At 36.2% G+C, this 23,977-nt stretch overlaps 1 protein-coding gene across 1 annotated transcript in view; it reads right to left on the bottom strand.

Annotated features, from left to right (window-relative positions):
• The window catches only part of LOC129753514 (synaptotagmin-7-like), an 83,172-nt gene extending 59,948 nt beyond the window's left edge, over positions 1-23,224 (bottom strand). Inside the window, exon 1 of the mRNA XM_055749332.1 lies at positions 22,594-23,224. Coding sequence (XP_055605307.1) covers positions 22,594-22,633 — 40 coding nt within the window. The 5' untranslated portion in view covers positions 22,634-23,224. The remainder of the gene's footprint in view (positions 1-22,593) is intronic.
• Positions 23,225-23,977: the final 753 nt, after the last annotated feature.

Here is a 23,977-nt window from a genome sequence, read left to right as displayed (position 1 = left end):
GCCGCTAAATCGCAGTAAATGCTCGATCATAACCTTTTCTCGCAAGCGACACCCTCTTTATGCTGAGTACATTCTCGGGGATGAAATAATCTCCCGGGTTGACCAAATCAATGATCTAGGTATTATTCTAGATCAACGGCTTGAGTTTAAGACTCACACGAACTACGTGGTAGACAAAGCCTCCAGAAATCTTGGTTTCTTGTTTCGCGTGGCTAGAGAATTTAAAGATGTGTACTGCTTAAAAAGCTTATATTGTAGCATAGTTCGCTCCGTTCTTGAGTATGCTTCTGCTGTCTGGTGCCCTTTCTACCAAAATGGAGTTGAACGAATCGAGGCTATACAGCGGCGCTTCTTGAGATATGCCCTTCGACACCTGAACTGGCAAGATCCTTTTCGTTTGCCCAGTTATGAGAATCGTTGCCAGCTGATAGACTTAGACACGCTTCAAGTCCGAAGAAACGCCACACGTGCTTTGGTTGTTGCGGATCTTCTCACATCGAGGATTGACTGTCCCGTGCTGCTGGAAGCTATCCCTCTCAACGTGCGACCGCGAGGATTAAGAAACCAGAATCTGCAACTCTACGTTCCTGTTCGGCTGAATAACTATGGGGCTAACAGCGCTCTTATAGGCATACTAAAAACTTTCAACCGTTTTTCGGAGTACTTTGACTTTGGCGTTCCCAGAAATGTTTTCCGTAGAAACATATTGAACAAATCAAGAGAATTGTAGATTTACGTTAATTTTAATATTTAACCTATAATTAAGATATCATTAGGATCTAAATTTGATCCGTTGATTTTTATACAATAAACAATAAACAATAAACAATAGCATGATGCAAAATGACGAAACATCAAGGTCGGATTAATGGGGGAGGGGGGGGGGGGGGGGGTGCTAGTTTTAACATTACTTTAATCATATAATCATACTGCTACAAATCTATGAAAAGAAATCAAAACTAGAAAATCGGAATGAAAACTTGAAATATAACAACTAGAGGGGCCCCGTGAAATAATATCTAGAATAGTTTTGGACAAACCCGAATTAAAAAAAAAAATTAGAAGAATATGAGGCAAAACATCTCAAAATTTTCATTTTTTTACCGAAACTTATCAGTAAGAATATTGTATAGAACAGGTAAATAAAGAAAAAAAATCTCCTCATTTTCATTACATACAAACGTCTTGCACAATAACATGTAATGTTTATTATTACGTTAACTTTCCAAGTAAAGGTTATTGCACTACAATAGCAGCTACTTTCGCCAAAACTGGCTCACAGTGGTAAGCCAGTGAAGCTTTATGATAAACATTTCAGAATTTTACCCAGGCAGTACCCGAGTTAATACCGCGTATTATCAAATATAATTGAAAATTCTAGTTTATCTGGTATTATTATAACGTTTCACTATTCAATCATGATTATTAAAATTTTCGTTGGTTTATAAATTCTAAACACTTTTCCTCCCTAGTTTTGAAAATAAAATCTTTTTAAAAAACTGTAGTTGCTTAAATTGGACCAATCGACAGTACAGAGTTTCTTTATTGAATTTCCATCCCAATTTCTGCTTTAGACTTGAATTTCGTATTGAAACATTTTCAACTATTTTTTCAAAATTTCATTATCTACTGAAGTTAATATCCTGAAAGATCATTCTCAAATTATTATGAAAACGATCTTAAAGTTGAGCTGCTAATGCCATTGAGTGATTCTCTTAACATGAATATCACTATGTTTTTAATCATATCTTTTTTCCAGACTCAATTCATTGAGATTTTCAAGTCTTGTGTTGTTTCTTCAGTTACTGAAGGTCAGTTTCATGGTTTTTCTGAATTTTGAGAACTCAGGATCTTTGTGTAAGGTATAAAACTTACTTAGATAACTTATTCTTTGTTTTAAACATTTAATCTCTATTCGAATTTTTTTTTTCAATCGATCGTTTTTGCTCCTTTTTGGCTTTGAGGGCATCGAATGAAATTTTTGTCACATTTAGAATAACAATTTAATAAAAGTTTCTTTTTATCTGATGCGAATCATATTCATAAACATCTCATGAAATGATTATTTTTCGTTTTTCAAAGATATAAAATTGAAATCCACATTTGGTGCAATTTCTGCTTAGGCTCTTATTGTAACTTTGAATCTCTTTTCTTGTTTAATTCATATTTTGTTTCTCAAAACTTGATTTGAAATTATGATTTAGATTTGAGTTATTGAATCGTGGATTTGAACCTGATTTTAAGTTTTGAATTCTTAAACTCTCATATATGTATGTCTTCCTGATATTTCAATTGTCAATTGTCATTAGGTAAATATTTCTCGATGAAGCAAAATCAATCGATAAAGACGATCAATGATTAAATGAAAATCATTTTAATATATCTATCCGGTCATTTTTATAGATCGTGAATAATTAACAATTTTTATTTGAAGATTCCAGAAACTATCTTCTACGATTCTACGAATGGCTATTTAAAGACAGTTTACTGAACGTATCTCCAGTTCATTTACTCGTTTAACATGTTTTATATTCTCTGGGACAGCATATATAAAAAAAATCGAATCATAGAACACACCCCCCCCCCCCCCTTCCCCTCGCGAAAAGTTGCCCCGGATCCCCCGATGGCTTAATCCGGCTCTGAGTAGAGGGTTAAAAAAATCTTCCAACTCATCGACAGACAACCATCATTGTCGTCTAGCAGCATCAGTACTGTGGCAGCTGCGAACAAAAAATGGTTCCCTCAAATATAACATCCGCAGCATCCCAGTGAATAGGATGGGAACCGTCAGATTATGCGGCTTTCCGCAGCAGGACAATGAAAAGGCGCCACTTTTTCAGAAGTCTTCCTCCAAAAAAGAGTAGCATTTGCCACCAAATTACACTCCTCGTCCCGCACCAGATTTATGCTTCCCACCACAGGCACCCACAGAACTCGAAAAAGTACCCCCGTCAACTAATAAATGGGCTAAAATATGGCCGCTTCTTGTTTGGTGGAGAGATTTATGTTTGTATGGCTCAACTAACGAACAAAATACGTTGTGGTGTACGGAGAAGTATTTTTTCACAGACTGGCTGGCTGGTTTACTGGCTGGAGGTCGGCTCCTGTCTGATGGCAGTGGTCTTTGTTTGGTTGAAATTTTATGGCAGTTTTTATAAAACCGCCCAACAATTTTATAGGGTTAGATATACTCTTTTGAACCCGGTGTTGGTGTAAGTATTGCTTTTTTAAGGAAAACAGGAAAAATTAAAAGGTAATTTTAAGATTCAAGCTAGCCTATGGACCCAAAGATTTGTGCCTTTTTATATTTTCCTGGAATTAACGTTAATTAAATTTCACTTATGAAACGCACAATTTACTCCTTCCGCAAAAGAACAAATCAATACCGCCGACAATCGTGTCACGAGTTAAACTTTTACCCCGACCGAACCAAACCAGCTCACCCCCGCTGGGAAGGTCTTGACTGGGGCTCATTTTCCCAGTCACAAATCCTCCCGCGGTGGCTCCAGAAGAATGTAGTAGATTTTAAGGAGCAGGGTGAAGGTGGAGCATCAACTGGCAACTGGTTCGAACATTCAAAGGAGTCGTACTGACTATGTATGCACTTATTCAGCCAGCCAGCCAGCCAGCCAGCCAGCTAGCTAGCAAACAGCTGCGACTGCATGGCGTCGACCATTTCCATGTCCCGCTTTTTTTTTTGTCGGTATGCTTTCCTTAGAATGATTCATGAAAACAAAACACGTTTTAGACGAAAACATTAGAAAATTTCTAATTTGACATTGAAAATATGACGATTTTACAACATATGATAATATTGTATTATGGTTGTGAAATTATATAAATTTTCAACATTTAAACAATGCATCAGTCTACTGAAAGTTCAAAGAAACAGGTCCTTTCGTCTTCACCATGTGAACATTATCGTTTGCATGTGTATTTGTGTATGAATATTGAGGGCCCATGTTTGTTAGTGTGCATAATCTTAGTGTGTATTTTCTTCGTTATCGTTTATAAGCACCATAAGCTCGAAGCGTGAGGATAATCGGGCAGTATGGAAATTTCGGGGAGAATACAAACGATAAATCGTATGTTTTCCATATTTTGGTAAGCATTGCGTTCAAGATTGAAATGGCAGCTTGGGGAGCTCTCAGGAGATCACGACCTTTGCATGCTTGAAGGTTTTCCATACTCTGTCAGCAGTATTAACCTTCCAAAGCCGTTCGCAAAATTTCCGTACAAATCTATTTTTGACAAATTTGACCTGCAGTTTACATACGGTCTCCTGGCCGCAAATATTGACCGATTTCGATGAACTTTAATTCATTGTATAGATAATTTATTCTAGTTTCTCAATATTGAAAAATAAAGTCGAAATATTTTACGAAATCACCAGTAGCTGATTCCGAATGAAAAAAGTCCCGAAAAAAAGCTCTTTTTAGAATGCCTATAACTTGAGACAGGTTTCAAATATTGCGCTGATTTTATAAAATTTGGAATTGTCAAGAATAAATCTATCTACGGATGTATAAATTTTTGGTGGTCCAAAGGAAGTTTTGGCCGCTATCCCGGAACTTCCGGTAGAAAAAATTCTTACTTCAAAAAAGTCACCCAATTTTGGCTTTGCATTGCTGTATCTCGGTAACCAATGGATCGATTCTCTAAATTCAAATTTTAGTTTTTTTTCGTTAACTTTGTTATTATTTTCGTAGAACATAGTTGGTTCCTCAAAAATCTCAGTTGTTCAGTATATGGTAATGAAACTCACATCTTTTTTGTCATTTTTCAAACTCCCCCTCGTGTCGTTGGGTTTACGCGATTTTGTTAGCGTGATTTCTCTAAAATTTGAACCCAAATTGGTCACTTTTTATATACCTAGAGATTCATTAGAATCTCCTATTTCGATTGACATACATTTTGTGTGGTGTTTTGAAAATTTGTAGCAACGTTTTTCGATTTTACTGAAAGCTGCCAGATTTCAACCAGTTTGGTCCACGTTTTCAACAGGTTGGTGTACAAATCTCGCACCCCTCACGTAGCTGCGGGAGAAACAAATCCTGTAGCTCTCTTTTTGTCGCTCACCAAATCTACCACCCAACCCAGCAGCAGGAGGAACTGCCGTCTCGCCGCGTGGTTTGTTGATTGATTGTGCTGATGCTGATGCCTCTTTGCGTAGTAGGGGAGAACTGTACAAGACGCACCAGCGAGGTAAATTTATTTATTTATTTATTTATTTATTTATTTGGATCCTAGGCTTTAGCCTTTTATCTGAGTTAAAACTTAAATTAACACTCACTTCTTATTTTAATTTGTTGTAAAACATCTTTTAACACTAGTTTTAATTTGGTCTCTGGACATGCTCAAGTTGATATCTTCGACATATGCGTTGTAGAGTGCCATCATTCTATACATAGGTTCGTTTCGCGCGTAATTCTGGATCCTAAAATAGCCCATACTTAATTTTCTTAATTTTTATTGTAGCAAATGAGCCTTTTCATCATTTTTTAGATGAAAAGTTCACAAAAACGACTTTAATTCTTAGAAACAGAAGGGTTAATAGACTCTGCCTAAAACTTGTTATTTTTTATGGTTGACATATAAGGTTTTATGGTAAACCAGTCTGCGCTATCTGATCCAACTGCAGCTTTTCGTTACAACACTCGTATTCACTTTCGAATGACTATTAGTATTTGATCATATTTCACTAACTTCCCACAAATTTTTACTAAAATTAATTATATCAAAATTGGGGCAGAATGCCTACAAAACCACGTGTTTTAGGCTCAAATTTTGAATGCTGTTAACTTTTGAGAAAAACCAAATGTCGAAACAAAATGTCTTTCTTTTTATTTGCTGTCTCCCAAATTACGATAAGAATGCATAGTTATAACAAATTTCGTCCTCGTTGGAGTTAAAAAGGTGCACCAATATTTGACTCGAAAAAATTATCTGCCGCCATGTTTGCCGCGATATCAGTCAAGAAATTGAATTTCGTTGCCTACCTGAAGGCGTTTTACCTATAAGGATTTAAAAAAGGGAATTTTGAAAAGCAACATTTTCGTTAAATTAAGCAATAATAAATGATTTTTTGCCAAAGTATGGTTAGTTTGCAAAAATAAGATGAACATGTAATAAAAAATTTGATGTTTGAATTACTATATTCCGTATAACCATTGTTCCATTTCTCACCACCCATCCGGTATGGTGCGTTCTGTCCACTAGTTTTGGCGTTCTACCCCGTGACTTATTTTCTGGCTGTTTAAGATTTTCACAAAAATGTTACCAAAATCGTGTTTTTAACATAATATTTCTTTTTGATAAGATGTATATGTGATCACTAAATCGTCGTGAACTTTCAATTTGGTTCATAGATGATGGGTATCGCTGTAAATAGCGATTATGCTTAACTGGTGCGTCTTGTACAGTTCTCCCCTAAATGTTTGGATTTTAAAATAGAGAAAGATTATTTTTCCAAATTGAAATAAGCTTCTTGAAACTTTTTAGATATTTTATCATTAGAATTCTTCAGTGATACATTTGTTTTGAATGTTATCATGATTCTTTTCTGAATTTTCTGAATTTTAGAATTCTTCAGTGATACATTTGTTTTGAATGTTATCATTATTCTTTTCTTTTATTTCAAGCAGTGTCTACCGCAGGAGACACAAAATCTATGATTCAAGTAACAAATATTCTGAAATTTTAATCAGAAACTTTAATCAGAAATCGGAATTTGAATCGGAATCTGAAATAAGAATCTGAAATAAGAATCTGAAATTTGAAATTGAATCTGAATCTGAAATCGAAACCTGAATCTGAAATCTGAATCTGAAATCTGAATCTGAAATCTGAATCTGAAATCTGAATCTGAAATCTGAATCTGAAATCTGAATCTGAAATCTGAATCTGAAATCTGAATCTGAAATCTGAATCTGAAATCTGAATCTGAAATCTGAATCTGAAATCTGAATCTGAAATCTGAATCTGAAATCTGAATCTGAAATCTGAATCTGAAATCTGAATCTGAAATCTGAATCTGAAATCTGAATCTGAAATCTGAATCTGAAATCTGAATCTGAAATCTGAATCTGAAATCTGAATCTGAAATCTGAATCTGAAATCTGAATCTGAAATCTGAATCTGAAATCTGAATCTGAAATCTGAATCTGAAATCTGAATCTGAAATCTGAATCTGAAATCTGAATCTGAAATCTGAATCTGAAATCTGAATCTGAAATCTGAATCTGAAATCTGAATCTGAAATCTGAATCTGAAATCTGAATCTGAAATCTGAATCTGAAATCTGAATCTGAAATCTGAATCTGAAATCTGAATCTGAAATCTGAATCTGAAATCTGAATCTGAAATCTGAATCTGAAATCTGAATCTGAAATCTGAATCTGAAATCTGAATCTGAAATCTGAATCTGAAATCTGAATCTGAAATCTGAATCTGAAATCTGAATCTGAAATCTGAATCTGAAATCTGAATCTGAAATCTGAATCTGAAATCTGAATCTGAAATCTGAATCTGAAATCTGAATCTGAAATCTGAATCTGAAATCTGAATCTGAAATCTGAATCTGAAATCTGAATCTGAAATCTGAATCTGAAATCTGAATCTGAAATCTGAATCTGAAATCTGAATCTGAAATCTGAATCTGAAATCTGAATCTGAAATCTGAATCTGAAATCTGAATCTGAAATCTGAATCTGAAATCTGAATCTGAAATCTGAATCTGAAATCTGAATCTGAAATCTGAATCTGAAATCTGAATCTGAAATCTGAATCTGAAATCTGAATCTGAAATCTGAATCTGAAATCTGAATCTGAAATCTGAATCTGAAATCTGAATCTGAAATCTGAATCTGAAATCTGAATCTGAAATCTGAATCTGAAATCTGAATCTGAAATCTGAATCTGAAATCTGAATCTGAAATCTGAATCTGAAATCTGAATCTGAAATCTGAATCTGAAATCTGAATCTGAAATCTGAATCTGAAATCTGAATCTGAAATCTGAATCTGAAATCTGAATCTGAAATCTGAATCTGAAATCTGAATCTGAAATCTGAATCTGAAATCTGAATCTGAAATCTGAATCTGAAATCTGAATCTGAAATCTGAATCTGAAATCTGAATCTGAAATCTGAATCTGAAATCTGAATCTGAAATCTGAATCTAAAATCTGAATCTGAAATCTGAATCTGAAATCTGAATCTGAAATCTGAATCTGAAATCTGAATCTGAAATCTGAATCTGAAATCTGAATCTGAAATCTGAATCTGAAATCTGAATCTGAAATCTGAATCTGAAATCTGAATCTGAAATCTGAATCTGAAATCTGAATCTGAAATCTGAATCTGAAATCTGAATCTGAAATCTGAATCTGAAATCTGAATCTGAAATCTGAATCTGAAATCTGAATCTGAAATCTGAATCTGAAATCTGAATCTGAAATCTGAATCTGAAATCTGAATCTGAAATCTGAATCTGAAATCTGAATCTGAAATCTGAATCTGAAATCTGAATCTGAAATCTGAATCTGAAATCTGAATCTGAAATCTGAATCTGAAATCTGAATCTGAAATCTGAATCTGAAATCTGAATCTGAAATCTGAATCTGAAATCTGAATCTGAAATCTGAATCTGAAATCTGAATCTGAAATCTGAATCTGAAATCTGAATCTGAAATCTGAATCTGAAATCTGAATCTGAAATCTGAATCTGAAATCTGAATCTGAAATCTGAATCTGAAATCTGAATCTGAAATCTGAATCTGAAATCTGAATCTGAAATCTGAATCTGAAATCTGAATCTGAAATCTGAATCTGAAATCTGAATCTGAAATCTGAATCTGAAATCTGAATCTGAAATCTGAATCTGAAATCTGAATCTGAAATCTGAATCTGAAATCTGAATCTGAAATCTGAATCTAAAATCTGAATCTGAAATCTGAATCTGAAATCTGAATCTGAAATCTGAATCTGAAATCTGAGTCTGAAATCTGAATCTGAAATCTGAATCTGAAATCTGAATCTGAAATCTGAATCTGAAATCTGAATCTGAAATCTGAATCTGAAATCTGAATCTGAAATCTGAATCTGAAATCTGAAATCTGAATCTGAGATCTGAATCTGAATCTGAAATCTGAATCTGAAATCGGATCTTGAAATTTAAATCTGAAATCTGAATCTGAAATCTGAAATCTGCAATCTGAAATCTATAATCTGAATCTGAAATCATGGACGTGAACTTTAGAAATGCTGCCCATCCATTAAAATATTAAATAAAAAAAGATTCAAAAAATTCCTACAACAATAGAACATTCATTTCGTTATCAGCATCAGCACAATCAATCAACAAACCACGCGGCGAGACGACAGTTCCTCCTGCTGCTGGGTTGGGTGGTAGATTTGGTGAGCGACAAAAAGAGAGCTACAGGATTTGTTTCTCCCGCAGCTACGTGAGGGGTGCGAGATTTGTACACCAACCTGTTGAAAACGTGGACCAAACTGGTTGAAATCTGGCAGCTTTCAGTAAAATCGAAAAACGTTGCTACAAATTTTCAAAACACCACACAAAATGTATGTCAATCGAAATAGGAGATTCTAATGAATCTCTAGGTATATAAAAAGTGACCAATTTGGGTTCAAATTTTAGAGAAATCACGCTAACAAAATCGCGTAAACCCAACGACACGAGGGGGAGTTTGAAAAATGACAAAAAAGATGTGAGTTTCATTACCATATACTGAACAACTGAGATTTTTGAGGAACCAACTATGTTCTACGAAAATAATAACAAAGTTAACGAAAAAAAACTAAAATTTGAATTTAGAGAATCGATCCATTGGTTACCGAGATACAGCAATGCAAAGCCAAAATTGGGTGACTTTTTTGAAGTAAGAATTTTTTCTACCGGAAGTTCCGGGATAGCGGCCAAAACTTCCTTTGGACCACCAAAAATTTATACATCCATGTCTCAAGTTATAGGCATTCTAAAAAGAGCTCTTTTTCGGGACTTTTTTCATTCGGAATCAGCTACTGGTGATTTCGTAAAATATTTCGACTTTATTTTTCAATATTGAGAAAGTAGAATAAATTATCCATACAATGAATTAAAATGCATCGAAATCGGTCAATATTTGCGGCCAGGGGAACTTACGCAAACTCTCGGGTCATATAGACCCGAACAGCCTAATTACGGATTTTTTTGAGGGAGTACTTCCGGTGGTCACAGGAAGTTGCCTGGTACTACAGATTGTGTATTTCGTGATTCCCCAGGGAGGTTTTTAAAATCAAATTTTTGCGATTTTTTCTCGAAGAGTTATGATGATTTGAATGTGCGCTTCGGGTCATATTGACCCGAACGACTTTGGAAGGTTAAAGAGAATTAAGTGTAAATACTAACTTAACTTATTTTAATAAACAACTTGTACTCAAGCAACTTTCTGTGATAGATCTAAAGAGTTAACACTATTTGAAACTACGTATGTACACTTTTCTAGAAAAATAAAATTCTCCTCATTTCTAATTTAATGATTTTGTAATACATTTTTAGGACGGACCTTTCGAAAGTTTTTTTAAATTCATCAGATGGACGTCAAAATTGCTTACCGTTATCGTTATTTAGAAAAAAAGTTATCCTCATGAGATTTTCAAATGATGACACCTACAAATCGAAGGTTGTTCAATTTAGGGTAGGATTGCCTGGCTTTATTTTCCCACAATTTTCCACAATTTTTGGATAACGTGCCCTTGTTAAGCCTACCCCTAATCTGATACCTATTTCGAATGCTAAACCAAATGGAGGATCTGTTTGGAGGAAAGACTTTCTAAGGAATGATTATTGTTAAAGTTAAAATCTAAGTAACAGTTGCTTTAGTCCTCCTATTATAAATCTATGTACCTAAGTGTTACTAAGTCTATGATGGTAGGCTTGTTCCCACCTATACATTACCCACATACATAGTTAACAAGTTAGTCCCAAACAAGGTTATTAGAACACAAGGCTCTCCGACTTTGTCAGTAAGTAGGCGAGGAGAGCGCGGTGAGGTTTAGTGAATTTGTTTGTGAACATCGGTAGGTTTGTTCGAACTGAGGGCTTTGTTGGTAAACAAACTCCACTATGTCCAAAGTTGCCAAACCAGAATGGCTGATCTGGGAATTTGGCTTGTCGTTACACCTCATATATGTATATACAAAACTTGGTCCTAAATAAACCTTCGTCCAAGCCATAGTACCACGGAAAATAACAGGTAAGCCATTGCGCCTAATCTCACTTGAAAGCTCCGTGTATGTACACAGCGTGCTTGCTAGTGAACCGACATGTAAGAGAAGCGACATCTAATTCAAGGTTGCCGAAAAAAAAATCTGTGTTTTTAAGAAAAAAAAATCTGACTTTCTGTGATTTTACCCAAAAATTCTGTGATGAATTTCTGTGATGCAACTTTCTTTAATTTCGTTGAAAATTCATGATAAATTGGGTCTTTTTTACATTTTAGTTGGGGAAAATCAATCAACACTACCAATTTTATCATACTTTTCTTATTCAAAGAAAGAAATCTAAATTTAATATTGGCAAAAAAATACTATAATTTTCGAAATCCATTCATATTAGGAAAATTCTGTGAAATCTATGAATATTTTTAAATTCTGTGTTCTGTGACACAGATTCTGTATTGAAAATTTGCTAAAAATTCTGTGAAATTACAGATTTTTCTGTGATTTCGGCAACCTTGCATCCAATCCCTCTTAAAATGAAATATCTAGCCACATCGCAGGAAGCTTGGACAGAAAAATCCTCAGCACAGTTTTCTGGCTCAATGTTCAAGCTCCATAGTGAACGCTCAGTAAATCCAACAAAACAACATTGCCCGGTGGATCGCGTAAACGGTATGAACGACTTGAATTTTGTTAACAATTAGATTGTTTTTTAACTACGAACTCGAACCACCAGAGAAGTGAAAAAAACTGCTCCTCATAAATACGTTCATATGACGAGCTATAAGCTTGAACTACAACAGCAATCACAATACTCTTCTTGGTTAAGTTTTCAATTAGAAAGCTAAAAGCCCTTCGACAAACGCTCGGTTCGATTGGAATCGATTTTGACAATTCTTTTGTATCGATTGGAATTTTGTATTTCAGACGTCACTTCTCTTATATGTAGGTTTACTAGAGCTTGAATACTAACAAAAATAGTTAAGAAAATTTGGCGGTTTTATATAGAATGGCAATCAAAATTAATAATTTCTCCATCGTTAGCCATTCAATTCTTTTGAAAAGGGCTTCAGATTTAATATTGATTCTTCAGGGAACCATAAATAATGACCATTCAAAAGAAGTTTTCATCGCTGTCCCTTTTTGTTGAAAGCAAGCAATGTAATATTTTTTTCCGGTCTAAGTTCAAAATTTGATAAATGGTCAAATAAAGTACATGCTTCTGTGATGAAAATTCAATTCGTTAGAATTTTCATCAATGAAAATTCAATTCCTTAGAATTTTCATCAAATCGCATAAGAAAAAGGTCACACAAGGAAAAAATAAAAATGGGTGAATGGGCTGCTCATTAAGATGTTGAGCGTTGTCCGGGCTGCGTAAATACTTTTTCTAATTTAAAGGGTCGCAGACACAAATCAGAAAAAAAGATACGTCTTGATAATTTTCTTGAAAATTGAACCTACTGTAAAAGTAAAGAACAATGAACAGTATTTTTGTTCGTTTATTAACTTTTTTTTTACCAAAATACAAGTGATAACTGTTAAATTCTAAATGACTCAAAACTACTTTGACTACTTTTATAGCTATGCATAAATATTTAGATAATAAAATTTTAATCTTGGGTCGCATGCGACTCGCAAAATTCTGTCATTGGTGCGTAGCTATGCGAATAATTTATTTGACAGGTACCGTAGAAAAACAAAAAATCCCTAGCCAAGGCAGTTCCTAATCAGTTCAAGTTATTTTATCATCCTTAACTGGTTTCTTTTAAAAAACATAAAACGTATCTTAAAGTAATTTTCAAGAAATATTTTATGAAAAAGAATTTGCTAAAAATAAATTAAAATATTTCGAACAAAGAAATCTTTGTCTCATACATAAATACTGCAAACAAAAATCTTTCCAAGCCGTTTTTTTTTTGACAAATCGTCTCTTTTCAAAAACTTTTGCTTAAAAAACTGCACTTAAACATTTTTTCCGCGTGTAGGCCTTCCAAACAGCAGCAAGTTGCCACTTTTCATTTGTTTCCGGAGAACTAAAAATTTATGAAGATAAACTGATGAACATGTTTCGAAAAGTATAGGCGATTCAAGAATTCACCTTTTCTTACCATATTATCCAATCAAAACTGACTTTTTTGACGTAGAATTACGTCTTACGGCAACACTATAGGGGGGCAAATTGAAATTTGCGAACAGATCTCGCGTCACGAAAACTTTCCATCTCACAGACATCCTATCTAAAGGATTATGACGTCATCACCAACGCCTGCTTTGATGGGTTTTGTTTTTCCCTACCTACGAAAGGTATAAAACAAAGGGCCCGTCGGTCGACTCGGTTTCTTTCTCTGTTTGCCGTCAAGCTGAACAGACCGTTGCTGCGCTTCGATCTGAGTGTGGACCCCACCAGTGGTAATCCGACTCAGATATCGATTTGCAGTAGTTCAGTGGCAACCGTGGACCAGTGAGCAACGATGACGGTGAGCAGCGATGACGGCCACCATACCAGCGTAGACAGCCAGCGGCGGAGGCGTTCAGTGGCGGAGGACTCCAGTGGCAGTGGCAGGGATCCTACAGGTCATCGCAAGTGGCGTTGCATGGTCGAATTATGTCACATGGTCAATTTATGTTGCATGGGCGATTATGTTGCATAGTTGGATTTTGTTACATGGTCGGATTATGTTGCATGGTCGGATTATGTCACATGGTCGATGGTTGGATTTCGTCACATGGTCGGATTATGTTGCATGGTCGGATTATGTCACATGGTCGATTATGTCACATAGTCCGATTATGTTGCATGGTTAGATTTCGTCACATGGTCGATTTATATTGCATGGTCGGATTGTGTCATGGTCCGATTATGTTGCGTGATCGATTTATGTCATATGGTCGATAATGTTGCATGGTCGGATTATGTTGCATGGTCGGATTATGTCACATGGTCTGATTATGTTGCATGATCGATTATGCTGCATGGTTGGATTATGTTGCATGGTCGGATTATGTCACATTGTCCATTTATGTTGCTAGGCGATTATGTCACATGGTCCGATTACGTTGCATGATCGATTTATGTCACATGGTCGATAATGTTGTATGAGCGATTATGTCACATGGTCCGATTATGTCGCATGGTTTAATTTTGTCACATGGTCCGATTATGTTGCATGGTCGATTATGTCACATGGTAAAATTATGTTGCATGGTTAGAATTCGTCACATGGTCGGATTATGTAGCATGGTCGGATTATGTTACATGGTCAAATTATGTCACATGGTCCGATTATGTTGCATGGTCGGATTATGTTGCATGGGAGATTATGTTGCATAGATAGATTTTGTTACATGGTCGGGTTATGTTGCATGGTCGGATTATGTTGCATGATTGATTTATGTCACGTGGTTGATAATGTTGCATGGTCAGATTTTGTCACAGGGTCTATTTATGTTGCATGGGCGATTATGTCACATGGTCCGATTATGTTGTATGATCGGATTATGTTGCATGATTCGATTATGTTGCATGATCGATTTATGTCACATGATCGATAATGTTGCATGGTCGGATTTTGGCACAGGGTCCATTTATGTTGCATGATCGATTATGTCACATAGTTCGATGATGTTGCATGATCGGATTATGTCTCATGGTCGGATTATGTTGCATGATCAGATTATGTCACATGGTCCGATTATTTTGCATGATCGATTTATGTCACATGGTCGATAATGTTGCATGGGCGATTATGTCACATGGTCTGATTCTGTTGCATAGTTTAATTTTGTCACATGGTCGGATTATGTTGCATGGTCGGATTATGTCACATGGTCCGATTATGTTGCATGGTCGGATTATGTCACATGGTCGATTATGTCACATGGTCCCATTATGTTAAATGGTTGGATTTCGTCACATGGTCGGATTATGTTGCATGGTCGGATTATGTCACATGGTCTATTTCTGTTGCATGGGCAATTATGTCACATGGTCTGATTATGTTGCATGATCCGATTATGTTGCATGGTTAGATTTTGTCACATGGTCAGATTATGTTGCATGGTCGGATTATGTCACATGTTGAATGGTCGGATTATATCAAATGGTCCGATTTTGTCGCATGGTCGGATTATGTTGCATGATCAGATTCTGTCACATGGTCCGATTATGTTGCATGGTCCGATTATGTTGCATGGTCGGATTATGTTGCATGATTCGATTATGTCACATGGTCGATTTTGTTGCATGATCGAATTATGTCACATGGTCGATTATGTTCATGGACGGATTATTTCACATGGTCGATAATGTTGCATGGTTGGATTATGTCACATGGTCCGATTTTGTTACATAATCGGATTATGTCACATGGTCTGGTTATCTTGCATGCTCCAATTATGTCACATGGTCCGATTATGTCACATGGTCGGATTATGTCACATATTTGTCGCATGGTCGATTATGTCACAGGATCGGATTATGTTACATGGTCCGATTATGTTGCATGATTCGATTATGTTGAATGGTTGGATTTTGTCACATGGTCGGATTATGTTGCATGATCGAGTTATGTAGCATGGTCGGATTTTGTCACATGATCAAAATATGTTGCATGGTCGAAAATGTTGCATGATCAGATAATGTCACATCTTCGATTTAACTGCATGATCGGATATTGTCACATGGTTGATTATATTGCATAATCAGATTGTGCCACATGGTCGATTATGTTGCATGGTCGGATTATCTCAGATGGTCGATTTTATTGCATAGTTGAATTAGGTCACCTGGTCGAATTATGTTACATGATCTGATTATGTTGCATGATCCGATTATGTCACATGTACTGCATGCTCAGATTATTTCTGGCGATAGGTTTATGTCACATGGTTAAATTCTGTTAAATGATTGAAATTTGTTACGTCATATTGCCATTTTGACACTCATATGTTGGTCATTTCAAAAATGCACTATAAGTTCTGTTATTCTATACATTGACAAAAAACAATTGCGTAATTCTACGTTTAGCGGTCGTAGCCAAATTACTACCTCCCCCACTTTTTTGTTTCGATTATAGTCGTTTTACCATCTTTATGGCATTCGCGACTTTATATCAACGTTGCCGTTGGCGAACAGTTATTGAAAAACTAATTCGGTACAAATGTGTTTACTTTTGGGCTCGAACTCACGGATATCGGCTCAGAAAACAACTGACTTGCCAACTGAGCTAGATCACAAGCCCAATCAAAACTGACTGAATACTTTGTTTAAATACGAAATTTTCAAAAAACCGTCTTGTGTTTTGGAAAACTACTACGCGTTTTGACACTTGCGTCCATAACATCATCATTTTGATCGCAGGGCCGCCTGAGTGTCATTTTGAGCTTCAAATCGCCAATAAATTTCATACATTTGCCAGTCTTTCCATAACTATTTTTCGAGACCTCTTACCAATACGTCTGAAGAGAGCGGAATAGCCTACCATGTACATACATTTCAAAGTACTATGCGTCCAAGCAACAACTTTCTTTAGGTTATGGTAACAAGCCTATATGAAACAGAGAGATGAAATGTCATGATTGAAATTTTCGATTTTCTGTCAGTGTCATTCCAATCAAGCAAATGACTTGTCAAAATCAAAATTTTGGATCATTTGAATGAAAAATTTTAGGCCAGGTAATTTTTAGAGAATTTAAGGCTAATGTTATCAAAGAAGATAAGCAACTCATTGTTTTTCTTATGAATTTCAAACAAATTAAATTAAGAGCAGTAATGAAGTAATAGAATTTTGATCAACAATTTATCCGAAACAACAGTCATAAGATATATTATTAATGGCTATCCAGGGGCAACACTCCAGCATGATTACTGATTGCATTTTTTTTAATGAATGGCGCCTCTTTGTTTACTTTAGTGTCATTAGGTTATGGGCCCAGCGCCGTAACCAGGACGACAAAAAAATGCTCGCAAAAATCTGAAACATTTGAAGATCCGAAAAACGTTAGGAGTTGTAAAATGTTTCCTCGAAAGGATGACTACCAGTGCGAAAAAGGCTGGAGTCCTCCAGTTCACGAGGGGAATATTTGATACGTGAAAATTTCGCGTCGTAACGCAATTGGCAGCTCATGGCGTCAACAAAGTTCTTACGGCTAGTGATGCGCGAGATCTTAAGACCGCTCATTTGAACCGATTTTTTGAAAAAAAAAAAAAAAAAAAACAAACGAACCTGGGCTCTTAAAAATAGAACCGCAGGTCAAAATTGAGCCGTGACAAGCCGCTCAACACAACACTGGTCTTTTGCGCTGCCCAAAGTAGGGTGCAAAATGCAAGAGTGGAGAGGTGAAGAGCCGTCCGTTTTTTCGAATCAATAGAACCGTGGTTCGAGCGAGCCACGGTTTGTTCATTCCAAAAAAGCTGGTTCATTGCTCTCCCATCGCTAAACAAGCAAGATGAATTAAAAAGCAGAGAACAGCAGTTCGTTCGTTCTCTCGAACCAAAAGAGCCATGGACGTGGTGATTCGAAAAAGAGCCACGGTTCGAAGAAGAACCGATCAGAGAATGACGGGCGAGCCATTCATTCGATCGAATCGAACGGCATTCCATACTCCGCTTTTGCCGTTAAATTTATGAACCAGATTTATTAACCAGTCACGGTTCTTTTTCGAACCGTGGTTCTTTACCGAGCTGCGCCGTGGCTTTTTTTAATCACCCACCACGGCTCTTTTAATTCGAGAGAAGGATCAAACGGCTTACTGCTGTTTCTGGACCTGCGGAAGCGGCGACTCGGGAGGTCAAGGGAGCCTTTCATTGAGAAGGACGACAAGGCAAAGGCGTTTCTCGTCACCTGCGTTGCGGACAGTCACCTGGAATACGGCCGAGAAAAGTCAACAGCAAAGGTTATGTGGAGGTCCCTGTGTGACACGTTTTTCAAGAAGGGATTTGTCTTTCAAACGTATATTCGTAAAAACCTTGGCGTAGCTGAGTATTGACGAAGGGACTGCGCTGACGGATTATTTCCGGCGTTTTGATGAGCTGATGCACTAACTAAAGGAAGCCGAGGAAACGGTGTCGGAGCTCGATCAAGTGAGTCAACTTTTTATTTCGTTGCCTAGTTTATACGACGCAGTTACAACGGCAATGGAAAATCTGACAGTTGAGGAGAACAACTTGGATCTGGTAAAGGCACGCTTACTGGCGGAGGAACTTAACGCAGTGAACCTGGAAGTATGGTGCTTGCGGCAAGATTTAAGAACGGATCTGTAGGGAAATCGAAGTCTCCAGAAAAATGTTCGGGTGTGGAGCTTTTGGGCACATGAAAGCTGATTGTCCCAAATTCAGTGAGGACCATGTTAGTGCGCAAGCAGCTTTGCTCAATGTTGGTGTCAATGTTGAGTTGGAGATGAACTTGGGGTCTTGTTGACTTGCTGATTAACCGGTAGTGTTTCCTTGAGTACATCAGCCAGAGGGGGAGGAACAAGGTGCTGTTTTGGAGATTCCGGATTCCGGTAGAAAAAACTGCAACTCTAGACGAGGATGTGGAATCAAGTACCTAGTGAGTACTGATGGCGAAGTCACCCAAGGCAGTCGATTCCGGAGAGGGCGTTGTGGCACTCCCACCACAAATTGAATAGAGTAACTCCCAGAACGGGACTACTTCGAAGCACAGTGGTCGTGAGTGCAAAAACTCAGGTGTATGTACAAAAATTTAATCACGTTGCATAGAGCATCTTTTGCTGTAGACTTTATTCCCCAAGTTGCTGAGTTCTGGATTCATAGTGGTGGTCAGTCAGATCGGAAGTGAGCCATTTTCGAAGAGTTCGATGCATCGAAAATGTAGGGGAGAGTGGGGTATCATGGGCCACTTTTTTTCTTTGTTTCATAACTTTTTTATTAGAAAAGATTAAATGAAAAAAATAAATGGAAGGGTTTTCTACATTTTTGAGGTATCATTAGGCATTTTTTTGCAATTTTTTGAATATATGAATTTCCCAAGTTTTGACTGTTTTAAAAAAAGTTTTTTTTTTTGGATTTTGAAAAACTGTGGGGAAACGTGGGCCACCAAATCCAAATTGACAAGACAACTTGCAAAGTCTATTTGTTGACCCAACACTGAAATTTCATAATTCATTTAGTTATTTTAAAGCGATTTCAGATGAGGAAACTTGAAAGGGAGTTGTGTATGATCGAATAGATCCTAAAACCTGGCTCGCGAACGTTTCGAAAAAATTCCATATATAGGATTTTTGTTCGTCTCTATCACATAAGAAAAGATGGACAAAACATTTGCCATAATTCTTCATTTGGCATAAGAAGACTTTACAAATAGTAATAACGTATTTTAAGTTCTAAACGTGTACAAAAACACCAAAATATAGGTGGCCCAAGATACCCCACAAGCAATGATTTGGAAAGTGGTTGCGTTTGTGTGACCTATTGATGTTTCATCAAAAGTTCCTTTTCCACGTGAAAGAACATGACAAAACCAAGATCATAAGCGTATGAGCATATTTTTGTTATGTAATTTAGGTCTTGCAAGGATGCAATTTTGCGGGTGCTTGTTAAATTATGTAAGTACATTTTTCTAGCCTAGTTTCATAAAAGAAGAATATGATACGTACATCAGTCAACAACATATAGAAAAACATGCTTACGCAAAGCGACGACGATGACAGTTGGATTGGGATTTTTATCTCAACACACAGCTGAGATATTTGAAGTGGCCCACGTTTCCCCATGGCCCACGTTACCCCACTCTCCCCTACCAAAGCTGGATTTTAGAGAAGTCCAAATGGCGCAAAAGGAAATTCAAAATGAAGGTAGATTCCTTCAGACAACCAACCCGTGAATTAAGTTAAGATAAGTTTTCATCATTAAATTTTAAATTTTCAGTCAGTATGGAAGAATTTAACATTTTACTCTGAAAAAGAAACATAACTTTTTTTTTAACTCTATGACCAAGCCAATTCTCTAGAAGAAAATTTTGCTGAACAACTATTTCAAAGACCGTAACTTGATATCTCCTAACATCGTTTTGGCATAACTAACGGCGTAACAAACTTTTGGCGTATCATCTGACGGCCTTCAAATGAAATCTCAACATCTCAATATAGAAAATCAAATTTGTAGATCAATCGGTGCGAGTGTATTAAAGTAAGATCCATCAAAGTGGATTTTTCAATTTCGCAAAACAAATGGTATAAAATTTCCATACTAACTTGAGCGGCGTTGAGCGACCCCTTAGAGTAAATCAAATGGACAAAAATTTGGCATGGGGCCATTTGGCAGGCCAAGGAACGATTTGAGCCCCCAAGTTTGTGATTCCGGAACATACCCCTGTTTTTGGACCACACTAGCTTGTAGTCAAAATCATTATCACAATTTGGCAGCAAAAAAATCTCAGTGGAACTTGATGGTCTTACGGAGAGATCATTTGCCTTAACACTAGAGTGTACACATCTCTCTTGGTTAACATGACTCTATTGGAAGTTTGGCGGCAAGTAACTTTATTCGGGTGCACCCAAACTATAAATTTTTTTGGGGAACCCTGAATAAATCTTGATATCTTTAATTTAGCATGCTGACCTTAATGACTTATAAAGTTAAAGGGTCATTAATAAATATTATTATTATTATTATTATTATTATTATTATTATTATTATTATTATTATTATTATTATTATTATTATTATTATTATTATTATTATTATTATTATTATTATTATTATTATTATTATTATTATTATTATTATTATTATTATTATTATTATTATTATTATTATTATTATTATTATTATTATTATTATTATTATTATTATTATTATTATTATTATTATTATTATTATTATTATTATTATTATTATTATTATTATTATTATTATTATTATTATTATTATTATTATTATTATTATTATTATTATTATTATTATTATTATTATTATTATTATTATTATTATTTAATTTAGCATCATTACTTTTTTATTGTTGCAACCTGAAGGTTTAGGAAAAAAATTCCTTAATCAGACCCTCAGTGTCAATTTAACACTTCTCGCTTGAAACAGCTATATCTCTCTTGTTCTTAACGGATTTTAGCTTAATATAAAGTTTTGGAAACCTCGTAGCGTAATAAGTATCTCAAACATCACCTACAACACTTCAGTTTTCTGTTATTCGAAAAAAAAAAATTGCTTCGTTAATTCCGAAAAAAACATGCTTGGGAAAAAAACTGTAGATCAGCTGCGGTATGTAAAAAAAACACTAAGTGTCCAAAAAAGCTGAAGTTAGAAGTTACGTTGCATATTTTTTGAATTTTTAAGACCATGACCGCAAAAAAATATAAAAAAGTGGTGTAAACTGTACTATTCAATGAATGAACCGTCAAAATTATTTAAGTCACACCAAATCAATTTTGAAAAGAGGATGTGCCGAAATACGTCAACTTTTCGGCAATCTTTAGATTTTTAAAATACGAAACACAGAATTTTTGACGAGTTTTCAAAGGTAGCTGTTTTTTTAATGTTTGTCAATTTCTCAGGTCTTCTTGCACTCAAATGAAACTTTGCACTATATTTTCAGTATATTCACGCAAGATATTTGCAATAAATTTATATTCGCCAGAAAGTCAATTCCATACATTGATGTTTTTCATTTAGCAAGGTTGAATAACTTGTAGATATATGTACTTGACATCAGTCTAATTAAAAAAACAGTGGCTCCAGAGAGTAAACGACTAGGTAGTTCAATTTCGAATAATTTATACTTCCCGATTAAACAATTCAACTAACTCATCTCAACTCAACTGAAAAAAAAACTTCATCTCCCAGCATCCCTCGACAGTATAGTGGCGCTTGACCGTGAGACGTCACCTTCGCTCGACTCCTACTAACCCAGCAGCCAGACTAAGATGGAGTAATGGAAATCGAAGGTCGGACGACCCTACCGGGAGCTGGAGGCTCTTTCTTCCAAAGGAATTCCTAAGAGCACGACAGAGGCAAAAGTCATGGTCCCTGAACCACCCCCGCGCTCGAGTTCATTCGACGTCGTCGTTGTTATCGGTGATTAAAGTATGGCAGAAATGAGTTATACGCCATAAATCGGCTCTAAAAATCAGTTATTTTTTTCGGTTATGGGTGGAACTAGTTCCACCATTTGGGATGTTTACAAGTACCTATTTTTTATGTAACCTTCTTTCGGTTTCGGATGATTGACATTTGCGAATGGCTCAAGAAGGTTGAGCGATTTTCTTTAACCAATCGATAACCCAAGGGTTCTGCGAAGGGTTAGAAAAGGTGTCACTTCCATTGCGCCCGCATGTATGCAAAGAAAGCAACCGAGATGGAATTTTTGGAAGATGATTGAATTTGTCTTGTATTACCTGTTTCCAATGTGTTCATGTCTGGGCCGTGGTCGCCCATCCTGCCGAAAGATTCCTCCGTTGCTACGGCTTGTTTTTCGGGTTTACCCCGAACGTTACGTTACGAATGAAAGTTTACAAATCTAGGAGTATCCGTGTATCTGGTTCACCAAATCCAGCTGCTCGATGTTTTTCTTTTGATTATGTTTCTTCGGAACAATCACTTGAAAGAAATGTGGAAGCTTCACCCACACGAGCTTTTCTTCCTTTCACAGCACCTTGTTTGTAATCGTATTTTCCTCTGAGAGATACCCCTCACAGCACCAAATCGATCGAACTTTTTCTGGCACTCTTCCGAGTGCAAAAATATAAATCAATTAAACACTCGGTTTGCAAATCGCTCCAAACCAATTCCAGCTGGAGGATTCCAACAATAGCTTCCGTAATTGTGAACACCTAGAATGCTCCTCCTACGCCTGTGATGTAATTGCGAACATCCAACGCACCAGTAAATATGCACCAGCTCAAATATTTTCACTCCTCCACCCCACAAATACCAGAGCAGAGACACAGTAGGATGAATAAAACAACCGCGAGCTCACGCGAAAAACGACCGACCGTTCATTGATACCTTCCAGAGTAGAATGGAGCCTCTCAAGCGAACGAAGCGTATCCAGCCATCAGTCAGTACCTTTCCAGAAAATCCTTAGAAAAAAAAGTGAAAGCTCCAAAAGCTTTCTCCAGTTTTTCAAATGGAAGAGCGACAACATCTCCCAAGTATCGATTAATGGTCCAACAACCGCCTGCTGTGTCTACATTTGGGGGCAAGCGCATGCGCTCCATCTTACAACTCCCACAATCGGCTTCCGTTTTCCCAGTAACTTAATGAAAATAACAAACAAGAGAGAAAATTTTGGAGAGACGTCACCAAACCAGAGCTTTTCCCTTTCAAATGAAAACAACTCGTTGGAAATGTCAAAATACTTCAACGAGAGAAAGGCTGTGCCGCTGATGTTTGTTGATGTCTCTCATCGGAATGTCAAAATGGTCACAGTGTAAGTTCCGGTGGAGGGGAGAAAAGGCTTTTTTTGTTTTCCACTCTGTTGGAATTCCTCCAGCAGGATAATGTTCCTAACTAAACATAAACTCAGCCCCGGTTATAGAAATGGGCGAACACGTCCGAAAGCTTTGGAACTGTCAAATGCTGACGTCAAACCATAGAACCTGGAAAAAGATGAATCGAGTATTTCATACATTCGACTATGAGAAAAAAGGTAACACTATAGATAAACCAAAAGCAACAATATTTAACAGATAAAAAAAATTGAGAAAAGATAAAACACAATGAACAAGACATAATAGACAAAACAAGATAAAACAAATTGAACAAAACAAAACCGAATAA

The sequence above is a fragment of the Uranotaenia lowii genome, chromosome 3 (genome assembly GCF_029784155.1).
Source record: "Uranotaenia lowii strain MFRU-FL chromosome 3, ASM2978415v1, whole genome shotgun sequence".
In the NCBI taxonomy this organism is placed as follows: domain Eukaryota; kingdom Metazoa; phylum Arthropoda; class Insecta; order Diptera; family Culicidae; genus Uranotaenia; species Uranotaenia lowii.
Note: the sequence above shows the minus strand (reverse complement) of the source record. Positions and strands in the feature narration are given on the sequence as shown.